At 40.1% G+C, this 13,814-nt stretch overlaps 1 protein-coding gene across 1 annotated transcript in view; it reads left to right on the plus strand.

Moving 5' to 3' along the window:
- Window positions 1-13,814, plus strand: part of MYO3B (myosin IIIB) — a 298,357-nt gene that overhangs the window by 200,694 nt on the left and 83,849 nt on the right. The window contains exons 30-31 of the mRNA XM_043525586.1: window positions 11,155-11,218; window positions 12,057-12,192. Coding sequence (XP_043381521.1) covers window positions 11,155-11,218; window positions 12,057-12,192 — 200 coding nt within the window. The remainder of the gene's footprint in view (window positions 1-11,154; window positions 11,219-12,056; window positions 12,193-13,814) is intronic.

Below are 13,814 nucleotides of genomic sequence, written 5' to 3' on the forward strand. Positions count from 1 at the left end.
AGTACCCCAGTAATCACTGGGATCATCTTTGTTTTAGTTTTCCATGATTATTCCACTTTATGGCAAAGTTCTTCATGCTTCACTATCTTCTCTTCTTCTTCCTTTTTTTTATATTTCTGTCTGCTGGTATGGCAATATCAATTAACACGGTCAGAGTTGTCTTCTTTTCTACAACAACAATGTCCAGCCTATTTGCCTGCACCATTTGTCTGTGGCACTTGCTGAATCCCATAAAGACTTAGCCTGTTCGTTATCTAGAGCATTTTCAATTCAGTGGTCATAATACCACATAGTGTGTTTGCGTCCATACTTGCTGTAGAGGCTCCAATACATGCACTTGGGTTATGTCTACGCTGCAATTGAAAACTCACGGCTGGCCAGTGCCAGCTGACTCTAGCTAAGGGTTGTTTAAATGCAGTGTAGACATTCAGACTCAAGCTGCAGCCTGAGCTCTGGGACCCTCCCACCTCACAGAGTCCTAGAGCCCGAGCTCCCCAAACATCTACACCACAATTAAAGAGCCCCTTAGCCCATGAGCCTGAGTCAGCTGGCATAGGCTAGCTGTGGGATTTTTACTGCAGTGTAGACATACCATTGGTGACTTCATTGTGTTTGTTCAAATATTCTCTCCCAGACAGGCTCCTGCATGTGTTCAACACATGCTCCACTAGCTCTTGCTCTTTAGAACACATTCTGCAGTTTGGGGAGCAGTTCTGTTAGCTGATTTTGTTTCAAATGTAATTAAGTCTTAAGGACCTCTCTTATGCACTCATAATGAGGCGCTCTCTCTATTTTTTTGAGGTGTCCTTCTACAGACCATGAGTTTGTTAATCTTTGTTCACTAATGGGTTCAGTCTCTCTCCACCACTGTTTATGTATTGATTTCTCTGTAAATCTTTCAAGTCCTTCTTTGGCAATTTGGTTTCTTCTTTCTTTTATGCTGTCTTGGGCTGGGATGTGCTCGGCCGTTGCATGTTATCATAACCAGATGATCTGTTACTCTGGCTGACTCCTCATATATTTTGATGTTATATTCTTCATTGTCAATTTCTTCCTCCAGAGATAGCAGACCTCTTCCTCCATCACACTGTCAGATGTACATTCTGTCCATTTCTTGATTCATATTCACTACTTTATGTTTTGCCAGGAGCTTTCTTGTTTGGATGACAACATTTTTCTTCTCTTGATTCCACTTGATCACTCCAGCATATGTATTGTCCAAGTATTAATGGCTCGGATGAAATTCTTTGAGTTGAGTTTTGTCCTCAGTATAGTTTTTATTTGTCTTTCATATTCTTTCCTCACTTCTTCTTTGACTTCCTTATGGTGTAAGTCTAACAGTTCCCTGATTGCAAGGTGTTTGTAGGGGCCATGCTGAGAGATAGCTTAAATAGTACCTTTGTTAACTTGTATGCCATTCAATTGTACCAATTTACCCCCTGTATGGACACCAACACACATTTATCTACCCCAACCCATAGCTTTATATCTTCACCAAACTGTTCTAAACAGATCTTCACTCTCTGTCTCCTTTTTTGACCATCCATAGTTTCAGATCATCTATGTATAACACATGGTTAACTGGTTGTGGTTCTTTGCTGTTATCATAACCATAATTTATCTCATGGAGCATCCATGTCTGCATCAGCATTGCAACCACAAATGGCATTGGTAATAAGGAATTCTCTTGAAAAATTCCTCTTTTAATTTGGGCCTCATTAATGAGAGTCCCTTTCAGGTAGAGTCAAGTGTTCCAGTTAACCATAGATTGCAGCAGAAAGGAAACAATCTTTGGACGAACCTTGTGCATTTTCAGTGTGTCGAGGATACACGAATGTGGGACGCTGTCATATGCTTTTTGGTAGCTATCTACACCATCTTTATTTTTTCTTGTTTTTTTGGGGGGGCGGGGGGTTGTGTGTGTGCATCTTCTGTGATCCTCTTGTTCAGCCTAAGGTGGTCTTTTGTCCCTTTCATGTTTACTGTACAACCTTTTTGCTCAGGAGGCGGAATTCCATTGTGAGCTAGCACTATCCAGATCTTCTTTGCCAGAGATGCTGTTAGAAATTTCCACATATTTAGAAAATATTTGATTGGACTATAATTCATAGAATCACTCCAGCCTTCTTTCTTTTTTTTGTATAAGGATGATTCTCCCTGTCAGCATCTATCTTGGACATTCATTCTTCAAACATTTATTAAGTTGCTCAAGTAAACAACGATAGAGGCATAGAGATAGGCATTTTAGCCAGAATCCATGAAATCCATCTGGTCTGGATGCTTTCCAATTTTTCATTCCTGTTGGTACCTCATCTATTTCTTTATTTGATATTCCTGTGTATTCTTCTATTGTGTCGTTTTTAAATTTCTCTCTCACATTTTTAATCCAGTTCACTGTCTGGTTATGTTGTACATCCTCAGACCATATTTCCTTCCAGGAGCACTGAAACTCTTCCACATTATTTATTGACTTTCTATTTTTTCCCATTCTGCTTTTAACATTGATCTGATCAAAGAATCTCTTAGGGTCTCTTGTGAAAGGTCTTTTCTCTTGATACTGACAGCTTCGTGCTAAATATCTTTCAAGCCTATGACTCAGTGTGGTCAGCTTGTTTACATTGTTCCTTCACCACTCTCACATCCCTTTCATTCAGTGGATATTTCATCTCCAGGGTCTTTCACTTCTGTTTTCTCTTCAAATGATTTTTCTCAAATTCATCCAATAGACTGATATCAGCATAAAAGCTTAATCTTCTGGTTTAACCTTCGTTTTCATGGAGGGTGTGGCATATTGAGAGTTTCCTGGTGGTTCATTCATCAGGCTTGATGTTAAGCCAATGAGCTGCTACTGTTGCTGTAGTATATATTTAACTAGCTAATACTCGTTGGTCTTACAGTTTCCTTGAGTGCTTCATTCAATTCTTCCGCTATATCATTGGGTCTTTGCTGGCCTACAGATTTCATACATAGTAGAATTAGTTGGTGATCAATGTCTCTTAACTCTGTATGATCTCAAGCAACAAATCACTCATATTTCCCAAACTTTGTTCAGGTGAGGTTTCACTCATATTTGTCCTCAATATTTCCTCAGTCATTTGTGGCTGCTGTTTATCCTGTATCATTGCTTCTATCAATATGTTTGCATGTGGTTCAACACCACTGATCTCTCTTTTCATGCTTTCAAGCTCCAATTCCGTAAATTCTTTTCTTTGGAATCAGAGTAACAGCCGTGTTAGTCTGTATTCGCAAAAAGAAAAGGAGGACTTGTGGCACCTTAGAGACTAACCAATTTATTTGAGCATGAACTTTCGTGAGCTTCCGATGAAGTGAGCTGTAGCTCACGAAAGCTCATGCTCAAATAAATTGGTTAGTCTCTAAGGTGCCACAAGTCCTCCTTTTCTTTCTTTGGAATAAAGCTCTCAGTTATCTAGCGAACTCTATGCTTGGTCACTTCTTTCTTCATGTTGATGTTGTTTCTTTCCTTCCAGTGTTGCAGCATTCATTTCCTCCAGCCTCAATCTTCCGTTTTTGTCAAAATCCAGCATTGTATCACTTCTTGATTTGTGCTACAAGTCCATTTCACTCTTTTGTTGACAATGATCTCTGGTTTTCTCAGGTTGCTTGGACAGTTGCATGATACTGACCTCTGGATGCCTGCTTCCACAAAGCACACCCTGCAGAGCAAGTTGCCTGCAGTACAGCTAAGGTCGTCTTAGACTCCCTTTATGCCATTCAGAATAGTTATCAATTTGCCTGTATTCCCCATATTGTGTTGGGTTGGCAGGCTATACACTAGTGTATGCCAAGCCAGTATTTGTAGGTCTCGGAGATGGATTGTTATTACTATTGGTTTCAGTGTTTTCACTTTAACCTTGCAATTCACTTTAAAGGCATGAAGATAAAAACTGGACACCCTATGACAGATAAGGGCATACTGTTATTTGGCATAATGATAGGATTGCCTGTTGCTATGCCCACTGTTAGCAGAAAGAGCAAGCCTGGAGGTAGTTCCCATTGGAGTGATGGGGTTACTCAGAGCAGGGCACGAAGGAGGCAACTGAGATCAGTGCCTGGGAAGGGGATAGTGTAGGAAGTGTCAACCAGGAATAAAAGAGAGGAGGTCCCCCTCGCTGCCCCCAAATTTGTGTTTACTTTTTGTGTATTCCAGGAGGAGTGTCCTGAAAAGCTCACATATGTACAAAGGGGCAATTCCCACAAAGGGTTCCAAAATGAGAAATTAGACTAAAAAGCTATGTGAGTTTTAAAAATATCTTGGTTTTTTTTAAGCCAAACTTACGATTTTTAAAAATCTGTTTATGAATTTGTGAGATTCTCAATACTGTAATTAGCATATTTTGTATATAATTTCCCCGTTCCTTTTTAGGACCTGATCCAATGCCCATTGAACCAGGTCCTTAACCATCAGTACAATATCCTTGCCCTTTTTCAAAACTGAGTATCATCAGCTGTCATCCCCTTAAGTCTTTAAATCAACCTGGAATGCCCCCCCCCCCCCATGGTTACGAATCAAAAAAAGTATCATCAGCAAACTTCACCAACTTGCTGTCCACTTCTTCTCCAAATGATTAAATAAGTATGTTAAACAACACTGGTCCTGTTATTGATCCCTGGGACCCTTCATTATTAACATGCATTCCTAATGCTAGGTTTCAGAGTAACAGCCATGTTAGATGAAGTGAGCTGTAGCTCACGAAAGCTTATGATCAAATAAATTGGTTTGTCTCTAAGGTGCCACAAGTACTCCTTTTCTTATTCCTAATGCTGTTTGGTTACTTTTGCATAACCTGTACCTACTTAAGTGCTTGACTACTCTTTTCTTAGTGAGACTCTCAGTCAGGCTGCCCTGTACTGAAGTGGGGCTCACCAGTCAGTAAATCCCCAAATCTCCATTGGTTCCTTTTGTCAAAAAATAAAATTGTTTCCAGTCTTCAGGGACAACTGCTTAACAGGATTGATTGTATCTCCATTATCTTACACTTAATTTCTTTCAGAACCTTCAGATAAATACTATCAGAAACCTGATAGTAGGTTTCTCAAATTGCTCCATAAATTCCTCCTTGGATAATTCAGTTTCTGTAAAGGACACACTCTGATTTCCCATAAAAAGAACCTTTGGAATATGAATTTTCCTTTCTTTTTCTACAGCGATAGCTGACTGACGCAAAAAAGAAAACATTCTTCATCTTCCTTTTTAATTGCCTCATTTGTCCATTGGTAATCCTGGTGGCTGACAGTCACATTCAGGCCTGGTCTACACTTAAAATTTAGGTCGATTTAGCTACACTGGTCAAGAGTATGAAAAATCCACACCCTGGGCAGATGTAATTAGGCTGACCTAACCCCCACTGAAGATGCAGGTAGGTCAATGGAAGAGGGCTTCTATTGACCTAGCTACTATTTTTCAGGGAGTTGGTGTTACTACAGCAACAGAAAGAACCCCTTCTATCAATATAGGTTGGGTCTACACCACTGAGTTATGACAGCATAGCTATGGCACTATAGTCCCCATAGTGTAGATGTACCCTCAGCCTTTCGCTTCCGGTAGAAAATCATGGGATCCATGACTTACATGACCAGTGTAAGACAACTCAAGAGGTCAGGTTCTGCTCTCACCTGCACAAGTTTTAAACTGGTGTCTGATGACTCCTGATTATAGTGGTGTACAGAGCAGAATTAGGCCCAGAATTTTTCAGATTATTCTGCCTTGTTTTTTCTCTCTGAATTATAATTCTTTCTGCATGGGAGAATAAAGTTCAGTGCATCTGGGAATGTATTATTTCTGCAGTGTGATCAACATTTTTCCTAATGGAGTGTTTCAGAATGTTGGTTAAAATTTTCAAAAGGACCTAAGTGATGTAGGAACCTAAATTCCATTTGACTTTCAGTGAGACTTAGGCTCCTAATTGCCTATGTCACTTAAGTTACTTAGGCATTTTTAAAATTTTACATGTGAAAATAGGCAAAATATAGGTTGATTTAAAAAAAAATTAAATGAATCAGGTCTTTTCATATCAGGTCTATTTGGGAGAGTTTTGGAAAAGACCACCATTTTACTCTGAGAGTGAATACATAGGGTAGGTAGGTTATTCAGTGGCCTTTTGGTTACAGTAATTTACTCTCCCCTAAAAAGAGAATCATAATTATAGAATAATAGAAATGAAGGCATGGAAGGGACCTTGAGTCGAGCATCCTGCACAGGACCTAGTGTTCCAAACCATCCCTGATAAGTGCTTGTCTAACCCATTCTTTGAAACCTCCAGTGATGGAGATTCCATAATCTTGGAGGCCTGTTCCAGTGCTTAACTACCCTTATAGTCAGAAAGTTGTTCCTAATATCTAACCTAAATCTCTATTGCTGCAGGTTAAGCCCATTACTTCTTGTCCTACCTTCAGTGGACCTGGAGAACAACTGATCCCTGTCCTCTTTGTAACAGCCCTTAGCATATTTGAAGATTGTTATCAGGTCCCCCCTTGGTTTTCTTTTCTCAAGACTAAAGATGCCCAGTGTTTTTAACCTTTCTTTATAGGTCAGGTTTTCTAGACCTTTTATCATTTTTGTTGCTCTCCTCTGGACTCTCTCCAGTTTGTCCACATCTTTCCTAAAGTGTGGCACTCAGAGTGTGGTACTAAAGTGTGGTACTAAAGTGTGGTACTAAACACAGTACTCCAACTGAGGCCTCACCAGTGCCAAGTAGAGCAGGTTAATTATCAACCATGTCTTACATACAACACTCCTGGTAATACACCCCAGAATGATATTAGCCTTTTTCACAACTGCATCACATTGTTGAGTTGAATTCTATTTTTGATCCATTATAACCCTCAGATCCTTTTCAGCAGGCTAATGCCTAGCCAGTTATTCCCCATTTTGTAGCTGTGTGTTTGATTTTTTCTTCTTAAGTGTAGTAGTATGCATTTTTCTTTATTAAATTTTATCTTGTTGCTTTCAGACTAATTCTCCACTTCATCAAGTTTGTTTTGAATTCTTATCCTGTCATCCAAAGTACATGCAATCCCTCCCAGCTTGCTGTCATACACAGATTTTATAAGCATACTCCTCACTCCATTATCCAAGTCATTAATTAAAATATTGATTAGTACCAGACCCAGGGCAGACCCCAGCAGGTCTCCACTAGATACATCCTCTTAGTCTGACAGTGAACCACTGAAAGACTGTGCTTAAAGAGTAGTTATCAATCAATTTTGAACCCACCTTATATTAATTTAATCTAGATCACATTTGCCTAGTCTGCTTGTGAGAATATTACTAAAATTAAGACCTTGTCTATACTATGGACTAAATTGGCGCCACTGCAATTGATGCAGTGGCATTGATTTAGCAGGTCTAGTGAAGATGCGATAAGTCAACGCGAGAGCACTTTTCTGTTGACTTAATTAATCCACCTCAACGAGAGGTGGAAGCTATGTCGATGGGAGACAAAGAGCTGGGCAGACACCAGTTTAAGTCAATGTAAGCTACGTTGGCTTAAGTTATGTTATTTACATAACTTAACTAGCGTAACTTACATTGACTTAGAGTGCTAGTGTAGGCTAGGCCTAAGATATATCATGTCTACTACTTCCCCCTTACCCACTAGGTCAAAGTTGTCAAAGTTGGATGCCTAGAGGTAGGCTCATAAATCCATATTTAGCCATCTAAATATAAAGGTCTGGTTTTGAGAGATATTGAGAATTCTCAGTTCTCACTACTTCAGTGGAATCTGAAAGTGCCTAGCACCTCTCAGGATGAGGCCACTTAGATTTAAGTACCCAACTTTGAAAATGTTTGCCAATATTATTAAATGCATCATGAGAATTAGTTACTGTCTTGCTGCTTCCTGAGCCCCATTGCAGTCTTTGTCATAACAGGTAATTAACTGTGTTCCATTTTCTTTCCTTAGTCATAAGTTAAGGGCCAGATTTTCGAAAGAGCTCCGTGCCAGACGTTAAAGTGCTGAGCACCCACAATTGAGGCCAGATTTCCCAAAGTTCACTCTCAGCAGATGCCACTGTGACTCTTATGGCCAGATTTTTAAATGAGCTCTTCACTCATCATGCAGAGCTCTTTTGAAAATCTGACTGCTTATTTAGGTGCCTGTGTGGGAACTGAATTTTTCTGAAAATCTGGGCCTAATTATGGGAGCTAACCCCTTCCGAAAATTCTGAACAAAGAATGCAATATTTCCATTTCATGCCTGGTATATTTTGCGAATTCCAATGGTATTTGGCCCTGTATGTTTACTTGTAAATCCCACATTCCACCCTTTTCATAAGAAAAGGAAAAGAAAGCAGTTTTCTATCTAAAAAGGCTCTGTTTAAATAAAGATAACGTTTTAGCCTTCTCAATTCCAACTTTATTAATAACCTTTAGGGAAAGGGAGGAATTGTGAACTAGTTGGAACAGGGAACATGGAAAATTGTATACCAGTCAATCCCTTGTTACGAAGATTTTAGTGGCCCATGGTCAGTTAAGGTCTGGAGGCTAAAAGTGGAAAAAGCCTTCCACAATTCTGGCTTGTAGTACACATGGAAAAGAACTCTATGTATCCACAAGCACAGCCAAACTCTTTGGCTTGTTCCCAGAGCACATAATAGTGCTGTCTGGTATTTTTGGTTTTTGTGGGGGGATGGGGGTAGGAGACATTACTTTGCAAAGTATTTAGTTGCAAATGGTTTAGAACTGCCCTAAGGATAATCCTCAGGGTTGTGCCTAGATGCTATTTTAATGCAGTTCAGGTTCATTGTCATTTTGAGATAGTTTATTATGGGTAATACTTTTATCAGAGACAGTACTGTCCAGTGATTCTTTGATTGCAGAATATGGGTAGCATTTTATCTCTGATAGTGAGTTATATATTATACATTAAATAAAATATTTATGTTCAAATTTAACATATGACTTTGGGCAGAATATTTTGTCATCTTTCCAAATAACAATTTCTAAAGAATAAATTATAAAAAAAAACAAACAATAAATAAAACCCATCTTGTGGTCATGTGAACTGTAATATTCCAGAGAAATTAGACATTTGAACTCATCAGTGAATTCTTCATTTTGTTGCCACTTCTTGGGAGTTTTATTTAAACAACTGCTTAAATTATCATTACTTTTGCAACCAGCTTTGTAAAACTTGCAATTTAAATCATATCTCTGGACCTGGGGTAACATTTTCATATGTGCCTAAGTCCCATTTTCAAAAATGACTGAGACACTCATGAGTCCAAGTCCCTTTGAAAGTCAGAGCCCAAAAATTGTAGTCTGCATTTGTGGATGTGGTGATAAGATATGCACGTTATGTAATGTGTTTGATGTACATGTGTCAAGTTAAGTACTCAAAGTAACAGTTTAAAAGATTTCATGTCCTTGTTTAGTTTCAATTATTTTAATTGTAGGTGTTTTTGAAAAGTAAGTCTGTACATGTAGCTATCACCAGTTACTGTTCAAACAGTGCATTATTGTTATTCTGCTGCTGCTCAAGAGCAGTGGTGTAAGTAGAAATCATTTCTTCCCAGGACGCTGCACTCATGGGAGGGACACAAAGGGGGGGGCACATGACTCCCCATGCGTCTCCTCCCTGCCCCACCCCCAGCCTGGGCCCCAACGCTCTCCTTGGCCCCTCCCCATGATCCACATCCATCCCCCGTTACCTGGGATGCGGTTCCCAGCGGGGAAAAGAGCAGAACGCCGGCAGCTCTTCCGGCGGCTGTATTGCCCTCAGGCCCCCCCCACCCCCCTCCCAGCCTGTCCTCCGGCGGGGCTGCTGTACAGACGGAGGAGACACAGCTCCATGGAAGGGCAGGGGACAGGGCTGGAAGTGGTCTTTCCGGTACACCGTGCCAACCTTAAATACCTTACTGGTACAGCGTGGCGTACCATACTACCATACTGCACCACTGCTCAAGAGTCATTTTTGGTTATTAACACAGCTGAGTAAAACTGGGAAAGAGTGACAAAAAATGTAATTCACAGATATGCCTGCTGTATTTTTAATATAGTTCCATATGATATTTATCCCTCCAAAAAACCTGGGTTTTATTTTTTCAAAATATGAGGGACTGAAAATTATTCACAGTGAAGCATGTAAAACTCAAGAAGTTACTCAAGCAAATCTCTTACCCACCCTGCTATACATTTCCCCTATCTGTAAAATGAAAGCAATGATATTTACTGCAGATGAAGTCTGAAAATATACAGGATTTAAGATGTTTTCATCCCCAGAAAGATAGATATGTAATTGATATTAGCTTCATTTTCAGGAAAGGTGCGACTAGATCAGAGGATCCTGTGGTCTAGTGGATTAGGCCTTAGTGGCAATCAGAAGACCTAGGTATTAATCCTGACCTGTGACTTTGGGCAAATCAGTTAACCACTGTAAGCCTTAGTTTTCCCATCTGTAAAATGACATTGGTGGTATTTACCTGCTTGATAGTTAGGGATCATGCAGCAGAATCTGTGTGGGTAGACCTTCCTGTCAGTGCAGAGTCCCATTGACTTCAAGAGTCTGCTCACATGAATTGGGGCCTACATAAGGGGTCTTTTGTTGGTCTGATTAACTTCAGTGGGAGCAGGACTGGGCCTTAAATAATATTTGTGAAGTTTATATAAGTGAAGTATTAAGACAAGCAGAGGTGGAATAAAAACCTGGGAAATCCTCGTTCCCTGACCTCTGCTTAATCAATTAGACCATGTTGCTTTGGGAAGGGGTATACAACCTGGTCCTCCTGCTGGCTTTTCCAGAATTTCTGAGTTTGAATTTTCAAGGGAAAGTGGCTTTTCACAGCCTTATGAAAGTGAAAAACTTTTAGTGTTAGCTCTTGTTGCATTTCATAAAAGCTCTCTAATTTCACAGAAGTTTCATAATCTCAATCTAGTCTGTCTCTCTCTTGCTCTCACACACGCACACAAAGCTATAATGACAAATATTTTGCTCAGTTCTAGTTACAGTACTAATGTATTTAATATCAAGGAATTTCATCATTAGAGGAAATGTGACTGGTCTGTTTTCTCAGAACTGATCATGTGCAGGCAACTGGAAAAAAAAACTAAGACAAAACTTGTGTATTCCCGTAATTCTTTAGTGGCACAGAGGAAAATAACAACATTTAAACTCTCTATTTTACTATAATTTTTAGGCAGCAAACCAACAACCAGACTTCTCCTGCAGAGCCTGATTCTCTTCACAAACAAATGGAAAAGGTACTATTAAGTTCAGATTCAAATTCCTGAGTCCACAGTTCTGCTTGGCATAGCCATCTAAACATGGAACTTAGTGATGTTTTGAAGTCTTTGAGACAAAAGCCTGCTTGCTAAGAACTTTAGTTCTGTAGAAAGACAGGGAGGTACGGTGAATAAGAGAATCAAAAGGCTGGAAATTTGCTGCTGAGAATAAATGCTAGCTACTCCCTGAGGTGATTTGTCTGTGCACTTCACTTTCTACAGATGTTCGTCTCTTTTTTAGTAAGGACCTGAGGTTCTTTGGTAGCACTTTGATATCCGGCTTGAATTCAATATGTGAAATGGAGGAGTCGCTCTGTGACTTGGAGCACAGCATAGTCTTTGAAGTCTGATCCAATTTTTGCTGCTTACCATTTGATGTTGAAAGGATGAAATGAAGAAAATGTACAGTTTTTGCCAGTAACTCTGCTGAGCATATGTAAGATTAAAAAAACAAAATCCCTTGGATGATGTACTTAGAAATGTTAAGCAGATTAATACCTTCCTATAGCCTTTTTCTAAAGATACAAATTAACTATGAGAGGAAATCAGCATACAGTGCATGCTGTGATTAACTGCATGAGTATGGGGTAAATAAGTTAGAGGGGGAAAATAAACAAATGTTTGACACAGGTGCTTAGTCACTGTGGCTAAAAGCCACAAGAATCTTATGTGACTTCAATCTAGCATTAGACATTTTACAATGAAGTATACAAAATATACATTTGTTTTCTGTAAGATTGTGATTAAAAGTTGACTTCATTGAGTGGAATACTTATACTATTTTATGTTTCTGAACCATTGTTCCTTATTCAAAAAGGATTCGGATGAGATTCCCACATCTCAGTTTCTTCTAAAGCATTCACTCCAAATGAATGATTCACAGCCTATAAGCCAAGCCCTTGCAGTTGCAAATAATCAATTATCAAGTCCCCTGGGATCGCCTAAAAAACAAGGTAAGAAATATATTAAAGGAGTGCGATTTTTTTGAATATTTATAAGATACATGTTGTCTGCATGTAAGTTTATATATCGATGAGTTCTTTTAACAGTCCCCTGGAAGACAGGAAACATACTGTAAGTAACTATTTATTTAACATTTGCCATCTGAAAATGTGCAATTTATTTGAACTTACATTGTCAAATGCACTTAAGTACAATACGGAGACAGAAGTATGGTGTGATAACATTCTGTTAAGAACATGAGCCATGATCTTCACTCCATAAAAATACCTTTTTAATGAAACAAAATTGGCATCACAGAACTCTACCTCTCCCTCTGGCTGCAAACATCACAAACTGGAAGTTATGAAACCTCTTATGTGTGGCAGAATGAAAGACAACTAATTTGTTTGCATTCAGAGAGGTTCATTCTGCAACACAGTGAAGCCTACAACAATCCTAAAATCTACCCAATGTGGTTCTTACTCTGTTTGATAATCTATTCCTTCTTGTCTTGGTTGGTGATTTCTTTTATCAATTTAAAAATGTAAAATGAAGCACCCCAGGTTGTTTTAACAGGTCCATATTTCTAGTCTTCCAGGAAATCAATATCAGAAATTGTTACTTATCAAAATGCTTGTCTCCATTGTTGTCATGGAGCTGTATTTGCAGATCACTGAATGCAGGGTTCAGTATGGGGCCATAAATTATTACCCACAGTTCAAGATAGAAAAGGTTGATAGTTTGATATCTTTTATCAGACCCCAAATTTAAATGCTAATACACAAGCTTGCAGGCCATTCCTGAAAATTAGGTAGGGTTGCCAGGTGTCTGTTTTTTTACCGGAACGTCCAGTCGAAAAGGGAAACTGGCAGCGTCGCTAAAAGTCCAGTTACCTGCAGTAACCAGCCTCTGCCATCAGGGGGTGGGAAAAGCAGCTGCTGCTGCAGGAGCCTGACCGACAGAACTGGCTGGCTCTCGGAACAAGCTCCAAAGTAGGTACCGGCGCCATCTGGGGTGGTAACCGGTTTCCCCCTCCCCCCGCCCTGCTATGCCCTGATTTCCCCGGTCCCTTGCTACTGGGTCAGAACCTCCACCCTCCCTCTCTCCCCTCCCTCCCCCCGCCCGCTGAGCCCCGATTTCCCCACCCCAGCCCCTCGCTCCAGGGACGGACCCTCCCACACCCCACTGTGCTCCGATTACCTCTCCCCAGCCCCTTGCTCCAGGGAATGACCCCTGCTATGCCCCACTGTGCACTGATTGGGCAGGCTCTGCATCAGTTCCTCCCAGCCCGGCTCTGCAGGCAGCAGGTGAGTCCCGGGTGTGGGGGAGCGAGTGATGGGAGCTGGGGTGGAGAGCGCGTGATGGGGGGGACAGGTGGGATGGGGCGGGGCCTCAGGAAAAGGCAGGGCAAGGGTGTTCAGTTTTCAGAGATTAGAAAGTTGGCAACCCTAAAATGAGGCCTTTCTGTCCTGAGCTCTTTATATATGCTAATTAATCTGATTGTGCGATTAAATGTACCTATTATTACTATTGTACATTTTTTTCTTACAGAGTCAATAGGACTACAATAATTTTTCTGCACACTTAGGCCCTGATCCTGCCAATTCACATGTACATAATGTTTACTTTGAGG

The sequence above is a fragment of the Chelonia mydas genome, chromosome 11 (assembly GCF_015237465.2).
Source record: "Chelonia mydas isolate rCheMyd1 chromosome 11, rCheMyd1.pri.v2, whole genome shotgun sequence".
NCBI classification, from domain to species: domain Eukaryota; kingdom Metazoa; phylum Chordata; order Testudines; family Cheloniidae; genus Chelonia; species Chelonia mydas.